We start from the raw sequence: 25,738 nt of genomic DNA, 5'->3' as shown, positions 1-25,738 counted from the left end.
AGGCTGCAGGAGAAAAAAGAGAGAGCGAGCACATGATGGGCAGATAAAGGCTTGTCTGTGTCTGAGGGAGGATGAGAGGAGGAGGAGGAGGAGGAGGGCAGCGTGATGAAGGGGCCTCTCTGTTGAAGGAGAGGGAGTTGCGGCTCTATAGAAAGCTCCCATGGCGGACAGAAACAAGGCATTTAGTCTGCGAGTCGGCCTCGGTAACGCCATAATAGGCTCTTATAATGATGCCACTATGGACGGGTGGGGGGAGAACACAGAATGTCCCTTTAAACCGAGAGGAGGGGGGGAGGGTTGTTGTGAGGAATGCCTATAGTGTGATGGAGGTGTTGGGTGATTGGGAGGAACAAGAGGAAGCCTGATCTGGGTGAGAGTTTAGGGTCCCAACATGGAAAACCTGAACGTTGGAGCATCTGATGAGTCCGGTTCAAGTCTGGATTTACTCTGTAATCCTGAGTCAGTGTTAAAATATGTGTTCAAATATAAGTTAATTTAACTCTAAATAAATAGCTGAATGGATGCAGTGTTTAGGTATAAATGTACATTTTAAGGTCACGTGATAAGAAATATGCAACTTCCAGTCATACTTTCAAAATAAAGTTAATAATAAAGCATGAGTAAGTATTTTGTTGAGATTTAGGCACCATAACTTGGTTAGGTAGCTAACGTAACTTAAGTACATCACTGGAGGGAAACGTTACAACATTTATCAACAGAATATGGAAACATAAACTTATCTAGAAAATCACAAAATTACCACATTGTACGTTTTTGCCAAAGGCGTTTTTTTGTTTGTTTTTCACGTTGGAAAAGTTTATGAACTGAAGCGTAATTTCAGTTTCATGTCAATTATCTTGGAAACAGAAGCATCGCTCAACTTGCTGCAAGTTTAAAGATTGAGGCGGATAAAACGGGGTCGTTTTCTGATGTGATCGCGAGGACAACGTCTCCTTTGGGGCCTCGTTGGTGCTTGTACGAAACATTAACGCTGGGGTTAGGTCAGGTAATCACATGGTCCACATGTTAACCACACATTTCAAAAGACAAACAATATGTCAGAAAACTTAAGGCTTTGTTCTCATTTGATAACCGCTACTAAATACAACTGTTGGTACAGCGGCAAGTAAAAATTTACTTTGGGCAAGTAGGTTTCTGATCACACGTAGGATTCAGGATGTGGACTCTGGTCTCTCGGTGTCCATATGAGTTGTTTGAGGTGGAAGAACATAGAACTTTGTTTCTGTTGGTTTGTTGGAAGCAGAAATTTGAAGGATTAAAGTCGTTGTATTGTTACAGAACGAAAGGAAAGTGCACAGTTGGAAGGTGGATTTTTTTGGAAAGATAAACTGGTGGAGGTTCAGTCAGCAGCAGTATTTGGGTCCACAATGCATTTCTGCTTCCAGTCGCCCACAGTTCCAGCCATCCAGCCAATTTCAAACTGTAAACGCTGTGTGTTTGTTTTGGAGATTTTCCTGCAGCTTTAGAACAATTAAAGAACATCTGAATTATTCTGGTTTTGGAGAAAATAACTATTAAACTGTCTCAAATGTTGGATCCTGAGTCAAACTGCTGCTGCTTTTCTTTTTGATTATTGACGACGATGGTTAAAATGTAAACTATCCTGTAAAACTGAAAGTCCAAAGTTTCAGTAGCAGCCAGTGAGGACAATAAATGTGAGTCTTTGTTCTCTGCCTGCCATCAAAATAAAGCTTCCTCTCCATTCGTCTTAACGAGAAACAAACACATACAGATTCAACTGCTCGGGTTTTGCAGGTCGACTATGACAGGGGTTTACAATGACGTAAAGCCAAGATACTGATGTGATTTTAATGCCTAAAACATCCCCTGCTTTATCGTAAACCCTCTTGTGGAAGGTTTGTTTGATATTGAAGGTTGTAAATCTTCATTATCTTTGGTAAAAAACATTTATTTGCTTCCTGTTGTCCTTAGTGGAGCTAACAGGTGACCAGTGGGCCGTTTTTTGATGCAAGAGTTGCTTTAACTTTGACAAATTTTCATAACGTTTAAGTGGAGACAAGGCTTTTGAATCTGCCCAACCGATGAAATCTATCAGCAGAATAAGCATATTTCATATATGATGATATGTACGTAGCAGCCACTGAGCGACTGAATGAAAGACTGACCAGAAATAGTGACTATTTAGAATAAAATTAACAATTTACCACCTCAAAGTGAATCCTTGGTGCCTTGAGTTGTACAAGTTGGAAAGCCAAGCTCTAGCCAGGACACAGTGTCCAGAAGTTGGACAGTAATGTGTGTGCGACTGATTTAATGAGACAAAAAACTGAATATTACTACAGCTTTTACTTAGTTGACGCGTGGAGCAGTCATCTTGGATTTTGAGGTCGGGGGTTGGTGAGGTTATTCCAACTTTCCTGGTTGGAAATCTGACTTTAGGGGGCGTTTCCAGTTGAGTTTTCCAACTTAAAATGGAATTTCCCAACTGTTTACATTCACCACTTCCTGTGATTGTGATCTAGGGTTCGTAAGTCAAAAAGATTTTAAATTCAACTCACTCACAACTCGCCCCTCACTTCAAAATATGGCGCTGTAGGTACCACGGTCTAGTTAGCAAAAATAAATATATAACATCCGATTAGACTTTCAAAATAAAGCTTGCATGGTTGGTATACAGCCCTGGCTACTTTACACAAAGATGTAGCATCTAAGCTTCATGGAGGCTAACTAGTGCTCACAGTTTGCTGCATCTTCGGCAAAGAACATGTTTATTTTTAACAGACAGTCATGGCAAAGTGTCAAAGATGGACAAAATCCTCTTTCTGGGGACTGAGGCGGCGTTTTGCTCACTGGCAGCTGTGGTAGATTATTTTCAAATCAAATCAAAATAACTTTATTTATCCGTTAGGAGCTTCGTTTGTGTGTAAAGCCTTCAGTGCGTACACAACACATAACCAGGCAGACGACAAACATACAAGTTCAGCTTCAAATGTTTAAAATACTGGTTGTAAAATGTTAAAAATACCAGCAGTAGGGTAAAGTGTGCCAAAGAATGTCCATAAATGAATAATAAATGGGGTCAAGGTCCCATACCAGCTCCGGCATTCATTGAAAACACTTTACCAAAAGGCAACGACAAGCTATAAAACCGATCTCTTATGCTCTGAAAACACATTTGTGATAGTCCCATTGCCCCCATTTGAACACACCTCCATGCAACCGCCAAAGCGAATTTCTGTGGGCAAAATAAAAATAAAACTTTGTGTAATTATTAATAATTCTCAGATAAAACAGTCAGTGGTGGTTTTGGCAGGTAAAGGTTCTGAGTAGGTGTTCCTTAGTTCAGCAATTTTCGAGATAAATTTGGAGGATGACGTCAAACCTGTTGACTGTAGGAGCAGAAACCAGACTGAATCTGGTTTTAACTCATCCGGACTCCAACCAGGACTGGAGTTAAATCATGTTTCATGCTTGGAGGATGTGTTTGTTCGCATGTAGAACCTGTGTGAGAGCTTTTGCGTGCAGTCTTCCCTGATCCCTCTGATGGATTTAACAGGCTTAAATCAAGTGTCATGTAATTTGAAACTTCATTGCTCCCTGCAGGGGAAATCCTCTTTTCTCCTGACCCCTCTACTCTCAGAGTTCAGAGGTCGGAGGTCAAGGTCTGCTACGGGTCAGGACGATGCAACCTGGCCGCCGAGCAGATCCTCAAACCTGCAGAGCATCGTCGTGCAGCCCTGCCAGCTCGATAAAGGCACAATCTGTGATTTAAACACAACAAAACAACCCGCAGACACTTTTATTCCCCAACTTTCCACCATCATTTTTTTTCCTGGTGTGAGATCCGCTAACTTCCTCGATCCATGAAAAGCCACAAGCAGAGCAGCTTTCTCTGTTTACTCTGAGTTTAGTTATTTTTGCTGGCTCAGGTTCAGACTGTGTTCAGGGCTGAGATTTTACTGCCTTCAGCTCTATTTATAGTTACAAACCTTTACATTGCTTGCTGACAGTCACTACTTCTGACTGCTGACTTCTTATCTGTGACATATCGATGTATTTAGCAGACGTACATGTGGATTCATATGTTTACTTTACAGTTTTGATTTGATTAAAAATGCAGTAGAGGTGCTACATCTACATTTAGCAGGTAAACCGTGTTTTCCATCTCAATAAAGTGTGTTAGCATGCTAAGATTTGAGGCTGAGTGGAAAGTCATTAGTTTTGCAGATATTTGGTCATAAACCAAAATATTGGTCAAATTAAAATTAACTGTTGTGCCAATCCAGCTCACGGATGTTCAGATGTTTTATTAAATAAGTGAAAACTTTGACCTGCTGGTGGCGCAGAGGAAACATCTGAGGATCACCAAAGTTAGGAAGATAGGAACCTTGTCTCCTAGTCGCTATTTAGTATTTCCACACATCTGTTGGGGATACAACGAGCAAGCTGAGCGCCTTCAGCCAGGGTGGCAGGTTTAGGAGTTTGGAAAGATTCGGGCTCCCAATTCAACAATAAATCAGGAAATCAGGAAATAGACAGCCTTTTCAAGTCGCTCTTATGAGGATACTCCTGATTATCAAAGTGTTTTTTTATTGCAATATCGCATATCATCCCATCCTCTATCACCCAAGGAAAAGCCACATGAAGTAATGTGTCCAACTAGCATTGGCATCTAGTTGACTACTAACTCTGTTGGTTTGTTCATGGATCTGTTGGTCAATGAGATAATGTGAAGTTTGGAAACAGATGTAAGAAGACATTAAACGACTTGCCTTAAAAAGTAGATTATCTAAACAAATCAGATTGCCCACTAAGGTTGAGTGACGTGTTAAAATTTTCCAATCATCCACCATCAATCTGTGATATATTCTCACATGCATTGGTGCTGCCCTCAGCCAGTCCCTGTATTCACCGCAGTTAGATGTGCTGAGCAGAAGCTCTTGTTCTTCGGAGGCAAACCTTTAAGTTAGCAAAATAAAATGACAAACATTGTCCCCAAAAAACCCAAATCTCATCCAATCACTCAACCCTGTTGCCAACCCGTAACTCTGGATGCAATCCACTGAATAGTTTTTCAGATTTATCAGTCTGGACCACAGTGATGGATCGACTGACAAACTGACACTGCCATCTCTAGAGAGCCATTAATGTAAATCTTTATATTCTTATGTGGTGAAACATTCTAAAAAAAAAAAGGGGGAAATAACATAAAACAGCTGCTTTTCCATCTATAAGTCAAACTGTTTAATTATGTACAATATGTGAATGTTAAAGGGCCAAAGACATACTGACGGGGCCTTTAAAGATCATTTATTTGTCTTTTGTTCATATAGGAGAAAACTGCAATACGTGGATGAGCTGGCTGTTTATGCATTATTATATGTTTTTATGTTAAAATCAAAACAGAAATTCCTTCAAAAAGTGCAGAGCTGTGTATTTCTTCCTCTCTCAGAGTAATAATGAACAAACACTCTGCTGTGAACCGGCGCACAGAAAATCTTGCTCAACATTTTTTTTTGTGGAGTTGAAAAGAAATGGACCCTAACAGCGTTGCACATGAAAGCCTTTTCAGAGCACAACCCCACCGCCCCCCCTTTCCCGGCCCCGGCTCCTGATGCAAAACTACGACAGCAGGGATAATTAGGGAATTGTATTTTGAAAATATAGGTCTGCATGGTAATGAGGGCACAACGCAGGAATGAAAAAAAACCTTCAATTGAGCTTCGAGAGCTGCGGAGAAGACGAGTGGCTTCAAGGCAGATATTGAGAAAGAAAAAGTACTACTGTAGATTAAAAACCAGATCACACACACTCTGTTAAGTCTCCACGGGGCTGTGACATCTGCAGAAATGGAATAACTGCAACTTATTTAGCTGCTAAAAGAAGATCACAGAGAACAGCAGTGGGTGTGTGTTTAAGGCCGCAACTAAAAATGTCCAGAAAGGATTAAATTCCCAATTATTTTCTCAATTAAATGATAAATAAATCAGTCTACAGAAGGCTAGAAACAGTGGACCATGTCTTGTTTGGTTCATTCAACAATCCACAACCCAAAGACAATCACTTCCATGCTTTCATAAAACAGAGAGGGTCCAATCACTCATTGGTTCGGCATTATGTTGTTTTCTAGCAACCAGCGGAGGTCACGTAAAGCGAGTTGAGCTGCTCTCATTGACTGCTCTTGGTTTGGTTTTGGGATTAGGCCTCGTAATCGGTGGTCTTCAACGTTTTCCAACGTTTTTTGGATGTGTTTAACACTTCGGTCTCTCCCTGCTTTGCTAATTTTTTGTGGATTATTTTTCTACCTTCTAGCCGTTTTATAATGTTCTTCAAGAGTTTGTATAAAAAACAAACTCTCCGTAGAGGTCAAGTTCAGCTTGGAAGATGACATTTTTTGGAAGTGGAGACCCAACGCATTTACTGAGGGAGCGCATGCATAGAAAGAAACTATCCATGTAGTAATCCGGTTAAATCGGTTCATGAAAAGGTTTGAGCTAACCCTTTGTTATACGAACCATTTTTGTTCTGTTTGGGCTTTTAAACCGACTATAATCGGAATATTAGGCTCCATGTAAACATAAACTAATAAAAACAGTATATTCACATTCGAGGAGCTGAACAAGTCAATTTCTATACAACTGTTTGTAGATTTTTATCGTCTTCATATCCACAAGGGTCCAAACAGACCGTATGAACATTTACGTTCCTAATGTTTAATTTATTTATTAAAAACAAATATAAATGGAGGTGGTGGACATAAAAGAATGACAAAGACATGAATGGAGGGAGAATCTCAGATAGCAGCAGAAAGACCAAAAATAGGCAATAGAGTCTGAGTGATGTGTCGTCCTGTGGGCTCAATCCAGTTTAAATTGGCCGCTCTCCTAGCTCTGGATTAGACCTGGGCTTAATACCTTTACACTAAAAGGCCTGTCCGTTCCCTCCGAGGGCAATCTGCTGCAGGAACACACCAGGCTTTAATCCACAGCAACAACAACAACAACAACAGTTTATCTGGCTGAAGCTTTCCGGGGCAGATCACACTACGCTCATCCTCGTCAACGCTTCACAGTCCAGTTTGGACGCTTCAAATCGGACGAAAATAACGCATGAAAATGCAGGAAAAAGTGTGCACGTAGAGAGGAATCTGTAGCCAAGTATTAGAGATAAAGGAGGAAGCAAATAGAAATGAGCTCCAGTGTGATTGAGCGTAACCAGATGTGCAAGCAGCTTCTGTTTGTGGCAGCCATCTTTGTTTGAGTCTTCTTTCTGCTTTTCTGTTGTACGTCATTGTAAACTGAGTATCTTGACTGTCAGACAAAAGGAGACATCTGAAGACGTTGCTTTGGGCTGTGGAACTTGTAATGGATGTGTTTTAATGATTTCCTGAGAGATAGGCTGCAAATTACAATTGTTCTCATTATCCATTCATTATTTAGTCTAAAATGTGTCTAAAAATAGAAAAATAAGTCTAAATCAGAGTTTCCCAGAGCCGAAGGAGACATCCTTAAATGCCAGATATTGAGTTTACAATGATGTAAAACAGAGAAAATCAACAATTGCTCACAAAGTTTGCTGTTTTGCTGAGAAAAAGGAATGAAATTATTAGTCGATTATCAATCACCACTGCATTAAGACATCCCATCATCTCTTCCTACCTCATTAAAAATTACATAATCTATAAAAGATACAAGTTTTGTTCACTTCTAAAGTTGTTCTGCTGGACACAAGATGTCTCCTCCTTCACTGTGAAGTTCATCCTCATCACACTATGTATAAGTTTACTACTGGACCAGGATCATTAGTGACTGGAGGGGGACTTTAAACATCGAGGACAGAGCAGTTAACAGGACCAGATATCAACCATCAGCTCCAATAACTCCAATAACAAACTGCTTTATCTGCTTCATGAGACCAACAGATCTCAAGAACAAGACGTTTGTGCTCAATGCCAAAGTCAGACTACAGGCAGGGTCTATAATCAACCTCTCGGCTCTGCCAAGAAAAAAAGGAATTAAAGTGAATTAATGCATCTTTTTTTCTACCAAAAACTGCAACCTTCCCTTTTACAGTGTGGACCTCAGGGTCTGTGCTCATTCAGAACTCATTTCCTGGATCAATAAAACATCAAATCAGGAGCCTGTTTGATGCACAGCCCTTGCTTTGCTTTGATCAGACTTCATCTCTTGATTTTGATTCATCTTACAAACATGTATTTGACCTTCGTCTGGCATTTGTTGGGAGGGTTGATGGGTTCTTTTTGGCCTAAAAGCCTCACAAGGAGTCCTGAAGGCTAAATTAACCCCTAAAGCACTGATTCAATTAGATAACCTAATGCATTTGGATGTTTTTAGAGCTGAGGTGACCATTTTGTGTAAAAAATATCAGTTTTTCCAGAACAGTTTGCAGTTAAAGCAGCGAGAAAAGAGATGCAATGTTGCTGCTTTTGGAGGCAGCGGTGCAGAACGTATTTCCGGAGAGATATCATTACACAGACAGCTGCTGTATGTGTGTTACACTGCCGCATGTGAGGTTCAATCCTCCAAATGAAAACTGTGCAGCAGGTTGAGAATCTCCACTGACGTGAACTACAGTGTGTGAGCTGTTGGAGGATCAGTTTGTCTGTCTGAGTGCAGGATTTCTCTAAAACCTTTTCCAACAGATCTCTATGAAATTTGGCAGACAGTTTGGCCCAGAGCCGGGGAACAATTGATTTGATTTTTTTGTAGTGATTTGGGGGGTTTTGTTGCGCAGGTATGAAAGTAAAAGAAGCTTTGGTTTCTTCATGTTTTCAGCAACGATATATTAAATTTATCCTGAACAGACGAGTTTGGGTGTAACAGTGAGATGGCCTTTTGTCCGTCCTTGTAGTCGATGAATAGTACAAGTAGAGATAACAGAGGACACGCTTGGACAGTCTCTCTTAGAAGACGTTTGTGGTTGTGGATGGATTTTTTGTGAAGCAACTGAGGGATGATTTTTAGGATGCAGCCACCATCAGATGATAGCGTTTAATGCAAGCACACATTCATTCTGTGATGTATTAAGACAAATATACAGATCTGCTTGGAAAAATGTGCGTTTGATGAGTTTGTTCAACAAAAAAAGTACAGTTTCCACATTCAAATCCTTAGAAATTCCATAATCTATGAAATATGCTCATTTTGTTTGTTTCTCAAGTTTTCCAGCTGGACACAAGATTTCTCATAATTCACTGTAAATTTATCCAGAATAGACGAGTTTAGGTGTAACAGTGAGGCGGTATTTTGTCCGTCCTTGTAGTCAATGAATTGTTCAAGTAGAGATAACAAAACACATGTTTGATCGGTCTCTCTTAGAAGATGTTCGTGGTTGTGGATGGAGTTTATATAGCTAGCACATTAGCATGTAGCGGGTAGGCCTGTTGTAATGGAGATGCTGCACACACCTATGGAAAAACACTATTAGACAATCTGACGAGTTCTTCACTTGAAGCATACTGAGGCCTTTAAGATATGGTCAAATTTAGGCAACAAAGAGTACCGTGGGATTTTAAAAATGAAAGCGTTTTAAAACCTGCTCAGTTGGAAATAAACAAATCTTAAAGGGATCATTTGGATTTATTGAAGTAGGGCTGTATCCATAGTCAGTCGATACAACCTTTACCTTGATGTCAGACACATCTGGGCTCGCTTCAAAACCACCAGACTCCATTGACAAAAACAGTCATTTTAAAGTTGCTAAACACGTCTACCGCTGCCCCGTTCGATTCGTTTATTGTGTTTTTGTCTGACTTTGGTGTTTTAAAGCATTAGTTTTGATTCACCAAAGTCACAAAATAACACAAAACTAACCAACCAACAAAGGCGGCAGTAAACCAGCGACTCACATATTCTGTGAGGTAAAGTCGCTGTTCGTGTCAGTGGAGTCTGGTGGTTTTGAGAAGAGCACTTATAGGGGCTAAAATACGTTTGGTTGCTTGCTTAGCTTCCGTGCTGGTCCTCCTGTCTTCTTCTCCAAACTTCTGCTAATCGACCATCTACTAATACACTGACTATGGACAATGAAAATCCAAACTAACCCTTTAAAACATGTTAAACAAACATCGCTAATTAAGGTTTTTGTCAGTTTCCTCCAATGTGTCCCACTTTTGTGGCATATTTATGGCTGATTAAACGCTGGGAAATTCATTTCGCTCTTCGTATCATCTCTGTGATCTTTAATCTGGTCACAGACTCGCAGTCCGGCTGCTGTGAACAACCTGATTAAAGGCCGGTGGGTTTTATAAAGCGAACAAATGAATACGCCCCGCTCTCGACACGGTCTCTGCTCCGCTTACTCTCCGTCTGAGAGGTCACGGGTTCAGTTCCCACGGCGGCGACTGTGCTCTTGTGTCCTGCAGCCAGTGTCTACCAGCTCTTTAACTCCGTCAGCTACGTTGAAGTGTGAACGCTCTGCAGCAATTTTCCTGCAGGCCTGATTTCATTTAATGTGACTGATGGTTTTTATTACAAAATGCTGCAGACTCTCGGAGTTCACGGCTCAATATTTCAAAAGTACAACTCCATACGTCACCTGAAATGTCACCTTCAGTGGTATTTTCATACATCAGGGCTTTGTCAGTGCCATTATCGCTACCACATGTAAAAGGTTTCTTAAAATCAGAGGCTTCGAGGGGCTCCAGTGCCCTTTACAAGTACAGTTTTACATTATTTGTAAGCACATTTAAATTGATTTTCTTCTGCCTAATCAGTATTTTTCTGGGCTCAGTAATTATATATACATTTCACAATCAATTTAGGATAACCTTGACAGTTTTTTCTCATTAATGTAAGAACCTGGAATAGTTTTCCCAAAAAACATGAGGAAAAGTAGAAAATACTCAAGCGGATAAAGGTCAGCTATACTTTATCTTACATCCAGCCTTGATTTTGTGGGGAGAAGGTCGTGATTGCAGCTCAATGTGTCTTCTCTTCAACCAAATCTCCATGTTTAGAAGCATTTAAATGCAAGAATGTTTGTTGAAAATCTACGAATCCTTGCAGGTATCACTGGGAAAGAACATATAAATTAAAGCTGCAAGCAGCAATTAATGGGCCTGAGCACTTTCAAGGCTTAATTCCTGTTGCCAGCAGGTGGCGCTGTGACTGAAAGTTGGCAGGTAGTTGTGTAGAGGCTGATTGGACACTGATTGACGCTGAAGTTCGGCCTATAGAGTTATTGTTAATGGTTCCTTTTTCATGGTGAAATGCAGATTTTAAGGTCGGCGCCACAGACACACAGTTCAAGGATACCTCAAGATTTCGATAACTTTTGGCCATGAACTCCTTTAGAGTGGACTCACCAAATTTGAAATCGTTCCGATCAATTCTCTAGCAGGAGTTTGTTAAAACGGAAGGCCTGGAAATGGCGCCAAAATATTACATTAAATCCAACATGGCCAACTTCCTATTGGATTTAGGAAATGGCTCCAGGAGAATTTTTTGTAGGTCTGGACACGACACATGTGCCCACCAATATTTGTGTGCGTACATGAAATGTGATGAAGTGTTGTAGTTACAAAATGGCCTGTTTTGCAGCAAAATGACGATTTTCGACGCCACGCTGCGGACACGCCATTTCACGAAACTTAAAGATCTTGGTAACTTTTCATTGTGAACTTAGAGTTTACTCACCAATTTTGAAGTCGTTCTGATCAATTCTCTACGAGGAATTTGTTAAAGTACAACATTAAGGCTTGAGCAGTGAACTGCTAATTAATGTCCCAAATTTGAGATTTGTGCTGCTCTTTTAAGTCTCATTTTATTCATTCATACTCATTACAAGATACTGATCATTAATTAAATTTGACCTGAGGGAAAAATGAAGTAATTCAAGGGTAAACTGAAGCAACTGAGTGCATGAAATAGTCATTTAAGGGAATTATTTGCAGTTACAACTGTTCATTTTAGTTTTTTTTTTTCAAAAGAAACGTCAACTTCCTCCTGATTGAAATGGCGGTGTAGCTGTTCATAGTGTCTGAAAACTCAGCCATTCTGCTTTTGAACTCCTCAGACTGCCAAACTCTCACCTTCACACGACGGTTTGAGCGGGAACAAGCTTGAATCTGCACCACGAAGGGTTAAAGTGAGGACCCGAAGCTGCGTGTTTGTGTGTGAATGCGGCGGTTGAGGAGCCCGTGTTGAAAGCAGGAAGGTGTGAAGAGGAGGGCTATTATCGCAGTGTGAAGAGGGAACCAGTGGTTGGCCACTCCGCCGCCTCCCCATTGACCCCCATTATAGCTGCATTAACTGCGGGATTAGATCGTCATCGCCAACTGAAAACACACCCGAGAGGCACTGAAAGCTTTCACATAATGACAAAGTTAACTGCATCGGAGACTGTTTGCCTCCAAAACTTTTAAACTTTCTTATATAAACAAAGCAAATCTGTAAAGACAGGTGACTGACAATAGATTATCGCCTGCTTAATGTAGTGGAATATTAGATTGTAGAGGGAAGACGGGCTTAGAGGTGCACATGTACCAGCTTTTAACTCATTTATGCTCATCAAGCTGCAGATTCTCCACCAGAAACAACTTGGTCACACTTCAGGACTTTCAAGATGTCTGTGCTGTTCATCAAGAGTCATTAATGACACCATTAATAACAAACACATCATGTTTAATTAGGATAGTTTAAAAACATGCATTTACAGCATACTGCAGTTAGAAGGTGCTTGTAATTAACCTGATCAGTCAGTTATTAAATCAATAATCAGACTAATAACTAACAGCAGTCAACGTCAGTTAGCATTATCAGCCTTTAGCAGTTAGCTAGTGTTTCTGTAGTGGAGACTAAACGTTAACAATGATCCATATCAGCAGTTTGAATCCAACTAAAAGCTCCCTGCACCAAACTCCCTTTAAGAAATATCACATTTTAACAATTCCTAACGTGTTCGTAACAACACGTAACTCTAGAAACACGAGCTAAAGGCCGTCATATGTCCACAGTCTGACTGTCAATACAGGATCAATATCACCCATAAAGATACAGTGTATACTGATCAATATCATCCATAAAGATACAGTGTATTCTGATCAATATCATCCATAAAGATACAGTGTATACTGATCAATATCATCTATAAAGATACAGTGTATACTGATCAATATCATCCATAAAGATAGTGTATACTGATCAATATCATCCATAAAGATACAGTGATCAATACGGTGGCATGTGGTCCTGCTTCAGGTCATTACAGGCGGATATTGTAGGAGAACGTTACACATTCATACATTAATGAAACATTTTGTCTCATTGTGTTACATTAAATGTGTTTGCTGTTTGCTAATTAGTAAGATAATTTCTCGGAGACAGAATCAATCAGAAATATTAATAATCTTGTGGCTGTAATGGTTCCTTCACACATACAAAGAGGCTGACAGTCTCTCACTCAGTCTGCATTATTCACATATTAAGCTCTGATTGTTGCGCTTCTGCTTTCTGTGGGAATTAAAACGGGGACTATTGTTTCAGGAGCTGCGTGTCTGAACAGCCTTTTTTATAAATTAATGTATTATTATTATTTCCATCAATGAAACAAGCTAAATTTAACACACTGCTGCTCAGATAAAGGTTCATTACGCTATTTGAATCTTCAACTTAACCCCTGAAAAACTTCAACCGCCCAAAGACACAGTTTCATCTGTGTAAACAGTTTTATAAAGAGTGCAAACAAGAAGAAACTTAACAAAAGCACTTCTGTAAAAGTGGTTCAGTGTCTGTAAGAAAAACCTTCAGATAAAACTAGAAAATAAAAGTCCTCCAGGCTCTAAAAATTAGGAAAACCTCGTTCCCCACTGTCCCTCCTCGGTTGCTGCTATCTAATAAAGACAATAAAAAAGCCCAAAAATGATCTTAAAACAAAAGAAAAAGGAACTTATTATATTAACAAACTCTTATAAAACCAGCCAGTGTTTTACTGAACACAAAAAGTCCTGTATTTCATAAAAATATCACCAAATGTCAATAAAGGTAAAGAAAACCACCTGTTTTTCTGCATGAAACAGAAAAATAAAACCTTCTGAATTTAAGTTTCTCTCTTACAAACTCGACAGAAACAAAATAAAACTCACTAAACCGTCTTTATTAGTCTTTATACTGTTCAACAATCCCCAACTTTGCTGTCTAATGGCCCTCTGACCTCCCTGCTGAGTCCTCCTCTTCCCTGGAGTCAGAGTCCTGGTTGGAGCCGCTGTGAATCACCTTATAACTGTATCCTCTGTCCTCAAACCTGCAGAAATAAACCCTTAATTCACTGCAGTTACATGTGAAAACACACCGACTCTACAGCTGTTTTTCCTCTCACTCGTACTTTGGAGGCAGATCATTAAATAAACCAACTGGCGATGGACTCCGTCAATATGCTCGTCCGACTTTCACCAACATTATTAATAATATAACTGTAATTTAATGACTCATTGTTGGTCAGATCTGTTGTAAGATGTTGTTAACTATCAGATTTAAATGATCTCGGCCCTTCAGATTGAAGCCAGAATCAGGAATGTGGCGCAGCATTTTAGTATGACGTCGTTATACAGAGTTTAGTGTTCCAGCAGCTGGAGGTGCAGCAGGTTGGACTGCAGATCCAGCATGTTAAACTCAACCTGTTCAGCATCGATGCCACAGCACGTCCTTGGTTTTCTCTTTTCAAATCTGACTTTAAAATGAGGATACAGGAAGGTTTGCTCTGCCCGTTATAATGCTTCTAGAAAATGATGAATAAATGGGAGTGAAAGAGAGAAAGGTCATAAAGAGGAAGACTAACAGGAGATACACAGACAGACAGAGGAGGAAGGTGAACAAGCAAAACACAAAAGACGTGAAGACAAAAAAAGGGGAGAAAGCGATTAGGGAGACAGAAAACGAGACAGAGACGGAGGGAGAGACAAGGAAAGAGAGACAGAGGAATAAACAAAGTAAAAGAGGACAGACAGACGAGCAAAAAAGAGACAGAAAAACCAGACAGTGGCTCAGACAGACGGAGGGATGGATGGACGGAGGTGAAGAACGAGAGGCAGAGACAGACGGATGGAGACTAGAGAGACGATTCGCAATCAGCCCATGTCTGCACCACTCCTCCTCTTCCTCCCATCCTGCACCCCTCCTCCTCCTCCTCCTCTTCTTCCTCCCCTCCCTCCATTTTGTCGTCCTTCTCCGTCTGATGCTGTTCCAACACCTCGGGGCTTCAGCCTCACATCCACCATCCAACACACTAATGCTCCTCTGCTGCTGCTGCTGCGGTGTAATCACCCACCACGAGGGAGGAAATAAAAAAAAAAAACCCCAAATAAAGAGAAACAAAGACGGTGGAGCTCGGTCTCGTGTGGCTGAACGTGCCTCAAACGAGTCGGGAAGAATCCAACACAAACTCACATTTCATCAACACGATAATGGCGGCTTAAAGCTGCAACGCTGACGAGTTTTATTCTTCATTTGAGAGACGAGTACGTTGCTTCTTGTGCCACCTGAATGCACCACAAAGAAGTTCTCAGACAAGACCTTTCAAAGATCTTCAACCAATCAGATCATAAAGTGTGTAACGTAGTCAAAACTCTTCACTAAAGTCAGTCGGGCGAAGAGCGAGAACGTCTTTTCCATCGAGAAAAGCCTTCGGTGTTGTTCTTTGCTCTTCTTTCGATGAATACTCTCTAAATTTTACATTTAATGTGCCAAAATCTATTCCACGTGTTGAAATGTCCACTTCACGAGACTTTATTTTAATATTTGAATGTTTTAGTTGACGTGTCACGACACCCAATGACAACCAGAGCAAAGTTTTTACAGATTTACATGTGAAAATGTGGAAATTCATGAATTTCATAACGTCCAGTTCACATGTGACATTTTATTTTCACTAAACAAATTTAGCTTTTGCACCAATAAAAGAACAAAACATTTACACATGTAAAACATTTTTATATGAGATGGAAAAATGTTCTGAAAGCGAAGTCAAAACAAACAAAGCGGTGATTAACTCCCTACAGCGGTGACGTTAGCTGAATCAGAATCACATTCTTTCATGCAGACAGCTGGAAATGTCAAAACTTCCAGTAAAAATTAGGTAATTTAAGATATTTTAAGATTCTTCCAGGTCGTGCAGACACATTCGAGCAGAGCGGAGGAGATTTTAACTTTTGCATGTGAAGTATTTTGATGAATTCGGCCATCAGATGCTGAATTATTGATCAGCAGAATATTAACCCGAGAGCTTCACAATCTCCCCATCCAGCTCTCCGGCTAATGTGACTTTCCAAACAGTCAAACGCTAAACAAATGAAAGCTGCTGCGACTGCAAACACGAACTGTAACGGTGCACGCTGCAGATAAGCGAAGGTAAACGGCGTGCACAGTGTTAGCTACCGTTCCTCGCAGCTGCTGAACAACACAGTGAGTCTAACGCTGCCTGACGGAGTGTGTGGCTGTTTGTGTGTGCTAGGTGGAGGTATCTGTTTCTATCCTTGGGCTACTACTAGCAGGCAGAGTAAATGAGCTGTGCGTCAGCGCTAACAGGCTACCAGCAAGTTAAGCTCACAGTAGTAAACAAGAGATGAGGACGGAGGACGGAGGCCACGCGTGCAGCAGAGGGGTTAGAGAGCTCGTCAGGTCGGAGGTTTAGAGCTCCACTAGTGGGAGGATGCATCAGGTTAGAAAGCAAGTGATCAATACAGAGAGAAATAACACTTATTACACTGATGAATGCTCTATTTGTGATTAAACTACTGGTTATTATGGGAGATCAACTGCTACAGAACCTGACGCATTGCTGGATCAAGTTTTATTGCTTTAAAGTTGAGCTCCAACTTCTTTGACCAACAGCTCTTTGTTTTATTCCTAGAGCACTCTGTGTTGGCAACCCTGCTGTGCCAGGTTTATTATCCACCGTACATCAGTGGTTCCCAACCCGGGGGTCAGGGGCCTCCAATAGGGGAAAGCTTCACTGGGAGTTGTGAGGAATTCTTGATTTTAAGGCGTGCTAGAAAAACTTTATATCTCAGCATTTGGTTCACGTCTGTGAAGGAAAGTAAATGTAAACTGATAGAACAGCGGCTGATATTAGAGAGAAGAAACACTGAATTTATCATAAAAAGAAGCTAATTAAGTCTGTATGATTGTTAAAAATGATAAAAAATACATAAAGCAGACAGAGAATTGTATAAAAAGTTTCCTAAACAGGAAATAATCTGCTCACAATTCATCCAAATCTCTGGTTTTACACTTCCAGTGTTTGGGTTCATTGTACAGTTTTTAATATAATATAAAAAAATCCATAAAATACGTCACTGAGTCAGTTAACTAAATGAAAGAGGAGGAGTATTTGAAGGAAAAAGGATGGGAACTACTGTCATATATAATTAAAAATGGCCGTACTCTCTGTGACGTCCTCTGTAGGTTTCTGTAGAGCCGTTGTGAAGCTCAGTGTGGTCGACTCTGGCCGTCACCATCTCAGCATCCTGACTCCGCCAGCTCGCGGCTAATCGAAGTGAATGAAGCCTGGTTACTGAAAACAACAAATCATACACAACTTTAATCTTTAATATAATTTAAGGCGTTGTAAAGTTGTCATGAACGGGTTAAAACGTGTTTATTTCTGCTGTTGTTGGACATTTTAATACGGAGCCTTATGGAGACTGACTCACTGCTGGAGCCTCTAGTGGCCGTTAGAGGAACTGCAGGTTGGCGCTTGAACAAACTCTAGTCAGTCAGTGTATCAATCAGTTAATCAATCAGTTAATCAATCAGTAAATCAATCATCTAGCTTGTCGGGCGATAATAATGGGAGCGAGCTACGCAGGCAGCCGTCCAGTTGTGGCAACAGCAGAGTGAGATTATCTGGAGCATGTGATGTACGTGTTTACACCTCGTTCTCTCTGTCTGTCTCTCTCTGTCTGTCTCACTCCCTCGCTCGCCTCCTCCGTCTCCCCCCGTGTGACTGTTTCTCCACCTGAGTGCCTCCTTCAGTCTGACTCACTCTTCTGTTTTCTCTCCCCCTCTCTCTCTCTCTCCTGTGAGAAACGTCTGGACTCGGTTGCACAGTTTCACACAGCTGAAAGTCGGTTACTCCACATCAGCGTGACTCACTGATTCATTGATCTGCTGATTCATTCATTAAAATTCTGTTTAAAAAAAAGGTGTCACAACCGAGCAGCTTTTAAAGGAGAAGTTCTTTAAAAATCCCATAAAGACAACAACTAGTTACATGTTTTTGTCTGTGTATCCAGAGCCTGATATGTCCTCTTCCTCTACACACTGCAGTTTAATCCCACATACAACAAATGTGGATTCATCCGCTGCTGAAAATAGTCCCCAACAAACGTGTTCTCTCCTCATGTTTGATAAAAACTACAGAAAGTCAGAGAGTACTGAACACGTTTGCTCTTTTAATACAGTTTAATGACAATAAAAAACAGAATATAGGTGAATTATGGGCTGTAATTTAAGTGCTGCTCATATAAAGAATAGTTTTGTTTTTTATAGCTAAAATCTACACACTGGCCCTTTAAAGGGGAGATAATGCTGAAAAAAACACATAATAAATGTAATATAAACGAATTATCATCCTATTATTATGTGTATTACTATAAAATATAATGCGTAAGAATATATAACATATTTAAATCATATAATGTATACTGTTAGTGGGTTTTTAAAGACACTTGGCCGTAACTTATTTAAGGGCCTCGGCATGTCAAAGTTTGGGAACGTTTGCTTTTAAGCTCATTTCCTTCACCAAAAAAATCATTTTAAACTGGTGTCTGGCTTTTTGGCATTTAGTGAAGTGTAGAAAATGCCTAAAGTAAATGTCACCAAAACACAGGGGCGTCCACTTATCGGGAGTTCGGTTGTTTTACCCTCTCGGGGCCTTTCAGTGTGCGAATGTGTGTGAAAGGCTGAAAGTGCAGCGTTAAGCACTTCTGAGTGGTCGAAAGACGTTATAAAAGTACAGTTTGATGCCGTGTTTGAGGGGCAACTCCACCAAGTTCGCTCGTCAGCCTTCGTCAAGTCTGGGAAATTAACCCTGATGATGTCACAGTGATGTCATGATACCACCATTGAGACGTTTATTGATATTAAACCAAAATCCCGGAGCGTCGAAGGTGCTCGTTTGATAAACTGGCATCATTGGAAATGTAGGATCCAGAGTTTTTAGAGCTTTAGACCTTTTTCACAGCAGCCATTTTGACACGAGATAGTAGGGTAAAACACCAGTGATACTAATTAAGTTTCCATTCAGGTCAGTCAGAGTCAGGGTGCTGCTGGAAAGGCTGCGCTACACTAAATGGAACAGAGCCTTATCCCTGGTAACACCTACTGTGTTTTACCCTACTATTTCATGTGGGGATTAAAAAGTCAGGCTATCTCAAGTTCTGTTTTTAATGAATCAACTTTATGGACGTCACATGCGATACTGAATCCCTTGAGTACTTTTTAATATGTGCTGGATGCGTCTCGATGTGGATTTCAGCCTCACGTAGCTTAAATGACGGGTCGAAAATAGAGAAACGGTTTAAAATATCCAGACAACCACCAAGTCGAGGGCCCGTTGAAAGGAATCATCTGCTGTTCGGGGCCGATCAAAGTAAAGCTGCAAACTCTCAAACAGAATAAGCATTCAGCTCTTAGGAGCCGAGACCTTTTTTTATTGCTGCTGTCTGGTGCAAGTATTGCATCTTAGCCTTGGCATTGAAAAATAAAGCTGTGTGTGTGTGTGTGCGTGTCTGTGTGTGTGTGTGTGTGTGTGTGTGTGCGTCCCACATCAAATCACGCAGGGTGTGAATTTTGGAAGTGTGACTGATTAGGAAACCTCATAATTGCATTGCATTTCCCGCTGAGATTCTCTATTTTGTTACACTTCATTCCCCATTCAATGCACAGTCTAGACCAGACTAATTGAGTGTCTATGGTGTTGATTCAGACTATTAACCATCTGTGCCTCTTCCTCTCTCCTCATCCCTCCTTCCTCACCATCTCTCCTTTCGCTCTCTGCAGGAGTTTGGAGGACTAGTAGGATGCTGAGTATCTTTCCTCCTCGCAACTGTTCTCCACCCTGCTCTCCATGACCTGAGAGCGCCACCACAGCGGGAGGAACGAAACACCAGAGAGAGAGAGGAAGAGGAGGGCAGAAGGCCAGGGAAGGAAGGAAGGAAGGAACACACTTTTTTTGTTGTTGTTGATTGTTTTCCCTTTCCGTAATGGCGGCGACGGAGGCCAACGCGGCGCCGGTGGTCCAGGAAGATGGGAAAACCCCCGAGAGCAAGCCGACGGAGGCGGAGCAACCGGCTAACAACGCAAACTCAGAGACTGTCAACAGCGAAGTTGTCGATAAAGATGGCACTGCTGTCAACAGCGAGGTTGTCGATAATATAGAGACTGTGAATAACGATACAGCGGCGGCGGCAGCAGGAGATGAGGAGGGAGAAGCAGCGGCGAGCGGGGAGGAGGTACCTCCTCAGAGCTCGGAAAACGCTTCCTCCACTGAGCACAAGACCTCGTTCTTGGACTCCTTCCTCAACAAGAGCGGGCTGGGGAAGGTGATGGGAGGAAGGAAGAAGAAGGAGCAGAGCACGGCCGCCGGAGGAGAGGAGGCCGCAGCTGAAGGAGGGGAGAAAGAGGGAGAGAAGGGAGGTGAGGAGGCCGCAGCAGCTGAGGGAGGAGCAGAGGGAGGTGCAGAAGGAGAAGCAGCGATAGAGAAAGCTCCAGAAAATGGGGAGAAGGAGGAGGAGAAGAAGGAGAAGGGCAAACCGGCGGAGGCTAAATCCACAGTTCGAGATCTGATCAGGAAGCCGGTGGCGAGGATCTTCTCCCATCGCAGCACCGAGAAGAAAGACGGCGCCGCCGCAGAACCCCAGAAACAAGTAAAGGTTCGGTCCATGTCCCTGGACCGGCTGGAAGATCCCGAAGCACTTAACACCACCGCAGACTCCACCGTGGAGGAGGGAGGAGCAGCAGGAGGCGCAGAGGGAAGTGCAGAGGAAGAACAAAAAGCCTCGTCCTCTTCGGCAGCCACCAAGCACATGAAGCGCTGGCACTCCTTCAAGAAGCTCATGGCTCAGAAGGCGCACAAGAAGAGCGTAGGCGGAGAGGATGGCAAGGAGGAAGGAACGGACGGAGAAGGAGGCGGCGGAGACTCCTCCACGCTGGACTCAAAGGAGTCGGGGCAGAAGAGGTGGAAGCTGAAACGCTCCTGGACCTTCCAGGGCCTGAAGAGGGACCCATCCATGGTCGGCATCAGCGGCAAGGCCAAGGGCTCCGACAAAGACTCTGCCGACAACGCCAAGCCAGAGGAGGCGGCGGCGGAAGGAGCCGAGGGAGAAGAGGAGGCGAAGGCGGAGGGCGGAGCAGAGGAGGCGAAGACGGAGGGCGGGGAGGAGAAGGCTGAGGGAGGGGAGGAGGAGAAGGAAGAGAAGGCGGCGACGGCGGGAGGCGGGACGGTGACGCAACATGCCAACGAGATCTGGACCTCCTTCAAGAAGCGCGTCATCCCCAAGTCCAAACGCGCCAACACAGAGTGCGCCGCCGGCGGGGAGGAGGACGCGTCCGCAGCCGCCACCTCAGGTGAGAAAGAAACTGAACCCTCAGACGAGTTTGAGTTATTGTCGCAGAGAAAAGTCCTCAAGATGAAAACACATCGTGTAGCAGAATCTTCTGTCCTTCATCAGAGTCCGACCCTCCGTTGGGAATCAATCAGGGATCTAAAGAAATATTCATACATCAATATTTGCTTAGAAAACCTCACAAATGAAGATATCTGAACCGGAAACATCTAAAAGTGGCATCAGAAATCAAATACACGTCTTATTTTATTGACTTTAAGCTGCTCACTGAGTCTTAAATGTCGTTGTAACAGATTATTAAATTAAACTTGGTTTTAAGAATTAATCTAAATAAATGTGTTAAATGTGACACCGAACTGAGGTGGTCAGGCAGAAGCTGTTTTAAAGAACCAGTGTGTAAGATTTAATGGCAACTCCCTATCTGGAGCCAGTGGACTGTAGAAACATGGCGGACTCCGCCAGAAGAGGATAGAAACGTCTCATTCTAAAGGAACAAAAACATTCTTATATTCAGGTGATTGAACAACGAAACGAAAACATACCTGTGAATATTCTGACAGTAGATCCTCCTCAATGTTACACTCACTTACTTTAACCTTACACACAGTCTAATAGGGTTTTTATTCAGTTCAACATTGACACCATTAAAAAATGCAGGCAGCGTGTTTGCACTCGTTTCGTGTCGGCCGCTGTCCGGGGAGCACAGCCAGGAGTTAGCGGCTTGCTAACTCCGGGGGAGGTAATGTAATTGAACATTGTCCCAAATAAAATATTCAACATCTGATGTGAAATTCAAATCACACTGTAGCTTCAGTCAACAGTAAAGGCTAAATTTAGCTTACTCTCTGCCCCTGGCTGCATACAGTACGGGAGTACAGGAACCCTGGGCTCTTTGTATTTTGTGTAGAAAAGAGTATAAATACAGAGATTTTCACCTAAATTCTTCTTGTGTCATCTTCAGATCAGAGAATGTGACGAGAAAATAGGCAGAAATACAAATTAGATGGTGATTATCCACCAGAGTCGCTTCAAAGTAGATTAAAAATGCAGAGTTGTTGCATTTGAAATTGTATTTTTTCCATTGTAATATTAATTTAATTTACCTGGGATATAGAAATGGGGTTAAAAGTAAATATTAAACGAACCAGGAGGTCACAGATTAACTCAATGTTGCTCCGTGTGCTGTTAAATCTATTTCAGTTAAAGAAACCTGTGATATGACGGTGGAGAATAAATGCACAGATACTCATCCACTGGGAGTTTAAATACGGCTATTTCTGGTTTAAACAGCCACTTTGTATTATGAAAATGGATCCAGCATCCTCACTAACCCTCAAAACTTCTCCTATATCGCCCAAAATATGATCTGCCTGTAAAACATCACGAAGCTACCTATTAATATATTAATCTGAATCCTTTGTAATCAATCACTCTGCAGGAGGAGCTGCTGTTTCAAAGAAAATCTCATTCATAAAGAAACTCTCCTCTTCCCTGCAGGTGAGGAGGGAGCAGCGGAGGAGGGCAAGTCCGTCAAGGCCAAGCGCTCGCACTTCGGCCGCGCCGTGTCCCTGAAGAACTTCATCATGCGGAAGGGCAAGTCCACCAGCGTGGACCTCGGCGAGGGCGCCAAGGAGGAGGAGGTCACGGAGGGAGCAGAGGCGGTGGAAGAAGGAGGCGCCGACGGTGAAGCTGCCACGGCGGCCGAGGAGACCAACGATAAAGACGCAGCGGCTGAGAAGACGGAGGCGGTGGAGAGCGGAGGGGAGGCGGTGAAGGAGGCGGTGAAGGAGGTGGCGAAGGAGGCAGAGAAGGAGGCGGAGAAGACACCGGCCGACGCTCCGGTGACCAACGGGGAGAACGGCTGCTCCAACGGCACGGCGGAGGAGCACGCCACACACAATCACCAGGAGGAGGAGAAGACGACGGGGGACAGCCCCGTGAAGAAGACCAAGGAGGCGGGAGCGAAAGAGGAGGCCAACGCCAAGATCATCAACGCCACGGCAGCTGTGAACAGCGGTGAGTTAGAGCACGCCGACCGGGACTCTGATGACGCACAAAACAGCAGCAGCAGCAAAGAAGGAGATACTAACAACAGACAACAACAACAACAACAACAACAACAAGTACCAGCACAAACAAACGATAGCAGTAAACAAACCAGCTGCAAACAACCTGAGCTAGCGTTAGCCGTTAGCAGGGTGGAGGGGGAGGGGAGGGAGGCGGAGTCTCCACAAAACGGAGGCTCTCACGATGAGTCACGTGACGAGGGAGAGAGGGAGGAGGAGGATGAGGAGGAGGAGATGAGGAAGAGGGATCTCCGAGACGCAGCGGTGGCCATCGTTCAGAACGTGATGTCAGCAGCGGCTGACCAATTAGAGAGGGAGCTGTGCGTCGACAACGGCGTCAACGGGTGTTACGACGCCGACGTTTGACGCACTCGCACATTTAAAAACACACATTAACACACAGGTAAACACACAATGCGCCAAATGTAAACACACACACACATTAACACCAGCGAGCACAAATATACACACAAACATATATACACACAAACATATACGCACGCAAACACACGTTAAAGGAACAGTTCAAAGCTCTGTGAACGTATTTCTTTACCGAGAGTTGGACGAGAAGATCGGAGTCTCGTGTGTGTGTTGAGTTCGGAGCTGGACTTGGTTAGCGTAGCTTAGCATAAAGACTGGAAGCAAAGGGGAAACGGCTAGCCACATACCAGCAACTGTAAAACAGGTTGTCGGGGTCGTTATTAAAATGATTATTATTGTTGTTTTTATTAGACTTGTGCAGCTTATGTGAGGTGATAATACCCTTAATATAATTAATGTATCTGTGTAGAGAACCTGTTTATTGTTATTATTAGTTTAAGTTGCTCAATCAAGAAACTTATCGCATTACATCCCAATAAAATCCAATAAATGTGCCTTTTTTTAAGTCAAACTTGAACTTTTAAGTGTTTAAATAAACATTTTTATTGCGATAATTTACTTTTTCTTCTTAAGAAAAACTTTTAGAAAACTTTATGCTAAGCTAGGCTAACCACGTCCAGCTCCGTACGTAACGCAAACACAAAGATTTAAACTGAATAATGTTGAACTGTATATCTGAAGTTGCACACGCAAGTAAAACCGCTGTATATGCAGAACTTCCACTGGTGGATTGCATGATTAATAATAACAATAATAATAATAATGATGCAGTTATTCCTGAATCCCTTTAAAGTAAAGCTGTGAAATAAGTGTTTATGTACACAAGTAAATAACCAACAGGTGTTATTTACAGAGAGAGAGAGAGCATCCATTGTAATGTCATTACGGCGTTCATGAACAGCCGAACAACAAAACCATTAAACAATAACGGACTCAGGTGGCGAGTGCCGGTTCCCAGGGCAGCTACGGTTGGACGCCGACTGTTCATGAACCTGTATAGAAACATAAATGTCACACAGAGAGAGAGATGCAGCTTTTTCTTTCCCAGCAAACTTCTCCCGTTCGTACCGTTTGCCACCCGAGGCGCCGCCGCCAGACGCTGTGAGCATCGTGGAGGTGAAACCAGAAGGCCGCTCTGTTCCCTCTGTCATTATTTATCGCTCCCTGCCATCTTCTCCGCTCGGAGTCCGGTGACCGGCACGCTTTGATCTCACACAGCCCGACAGATGTTTGTGGAGAGCGCCGTGGCGGTTTTTGGTTTAACTCAGTTTAACAGCTTGCGTTCGGCTCGCTGAGGACCTGAAGATCTCCACATCGACCCGTCAAACACTGTAGCTCGGTCAGTCGCCCTCGCTGTAGGTGTCCGTATGTAATTTCTGGATGTGCAGGACTCCGTGGTCAAGTTACCAGTGATAAATCTTTAACGTTGGGGTTAAGACTTTCAAAATAACTAGCCAATGCATCCATTGTGTTCTTCTCCACGAGTCTATTTGAATATTTCTGCACACTGGAGTCCATAAACTGTTGGAATTGCATAAATTTGAAAGACTAGAAAGCTGAGACGTGTACGTCAGCGCCAACCTATCCCAGAAATACCTACTGCGTCATATTTCGATGTATCTAATTGGAACTGTATATAAAACCTAAAGGATGCTTCAGGTCACGCTTACACAAGTGAAATACAAACTGTTGTGTTGATTAAACTGTTTACTGAGCTCATAAATCAACT

The 25,738-nt window shown here is 42.4% G+C and overlaps 2 protein-coding genes across 3 annotated transcripts in view; both read left to right on the top strand.

Annotated features, from left to right (window-relative positions):
- The window catches only part of capns1b (calpain, small subunit 1 b), a 161,682-nt gene that overhangs the window by 95,088 nt on the left and 40,856 nt on the right, over window positions 1–25,738 (top strand). The window contains exon 1 of one of the 2 annotated variants that reach the window (XM_051399716.1): window positions 3,551–3,555. The exons of the other annotated variant lie outside the window; for it this stretch is intronic. The gene's annotated coding sequence lies outside the window, so the exon portion shown is untranslated. Of the gene's footprint in view, window positions 1–3,550; window positions 3,556–25,738 lie in introns of those variants that run through there. 2 annotated transcript variants of the gene reach the window in all.
- si:ch211-137a8.4 (retinitis pigmentosa 1-like 1 protein) overlaps window positions 1–25,738 on the top strand; it is a 35,485-nt gene that overhangs the window by 7,296 nt on the left and 2,451 nt on the right. The window contains exons 2-3 of the mRNA XM_051399648.1: window positions 19,998–21,563; window positions 23,060–23,578. Of these exons, the coding sequence (XP_051255608.1) occupies window positions 20,201–21,563; window positions 23,060–23,578 (1,882 nt within the window). The 5' untranslated portion in view covers window positions 19,998–20,200. The remainder of the gene's footprint in view (window positions 1–19,997; window positions 21,564–23,059; window positions 23,579–25,738) is intronic.

The sequence above is a fragment of the Dicentrarchus labrax genome, unplaced genomic scaffold, assembly GCF_905237075.1.
Source record: "Dicentrarchus labrax unplaced genomic scaffold, dlabrax2021, whole genome shotgun sequence".
Taxonomy (NCBI): Eukaryota; Metazoa; Chordata; class Actinopteri; family Moronidae; genus Dicentrarchus; species Dicentrarchus labrax.
Note: the sequence above shows the minus strand (reverse complement) of the source record. Positions and strands in the feature narration are given on the sequence as shown.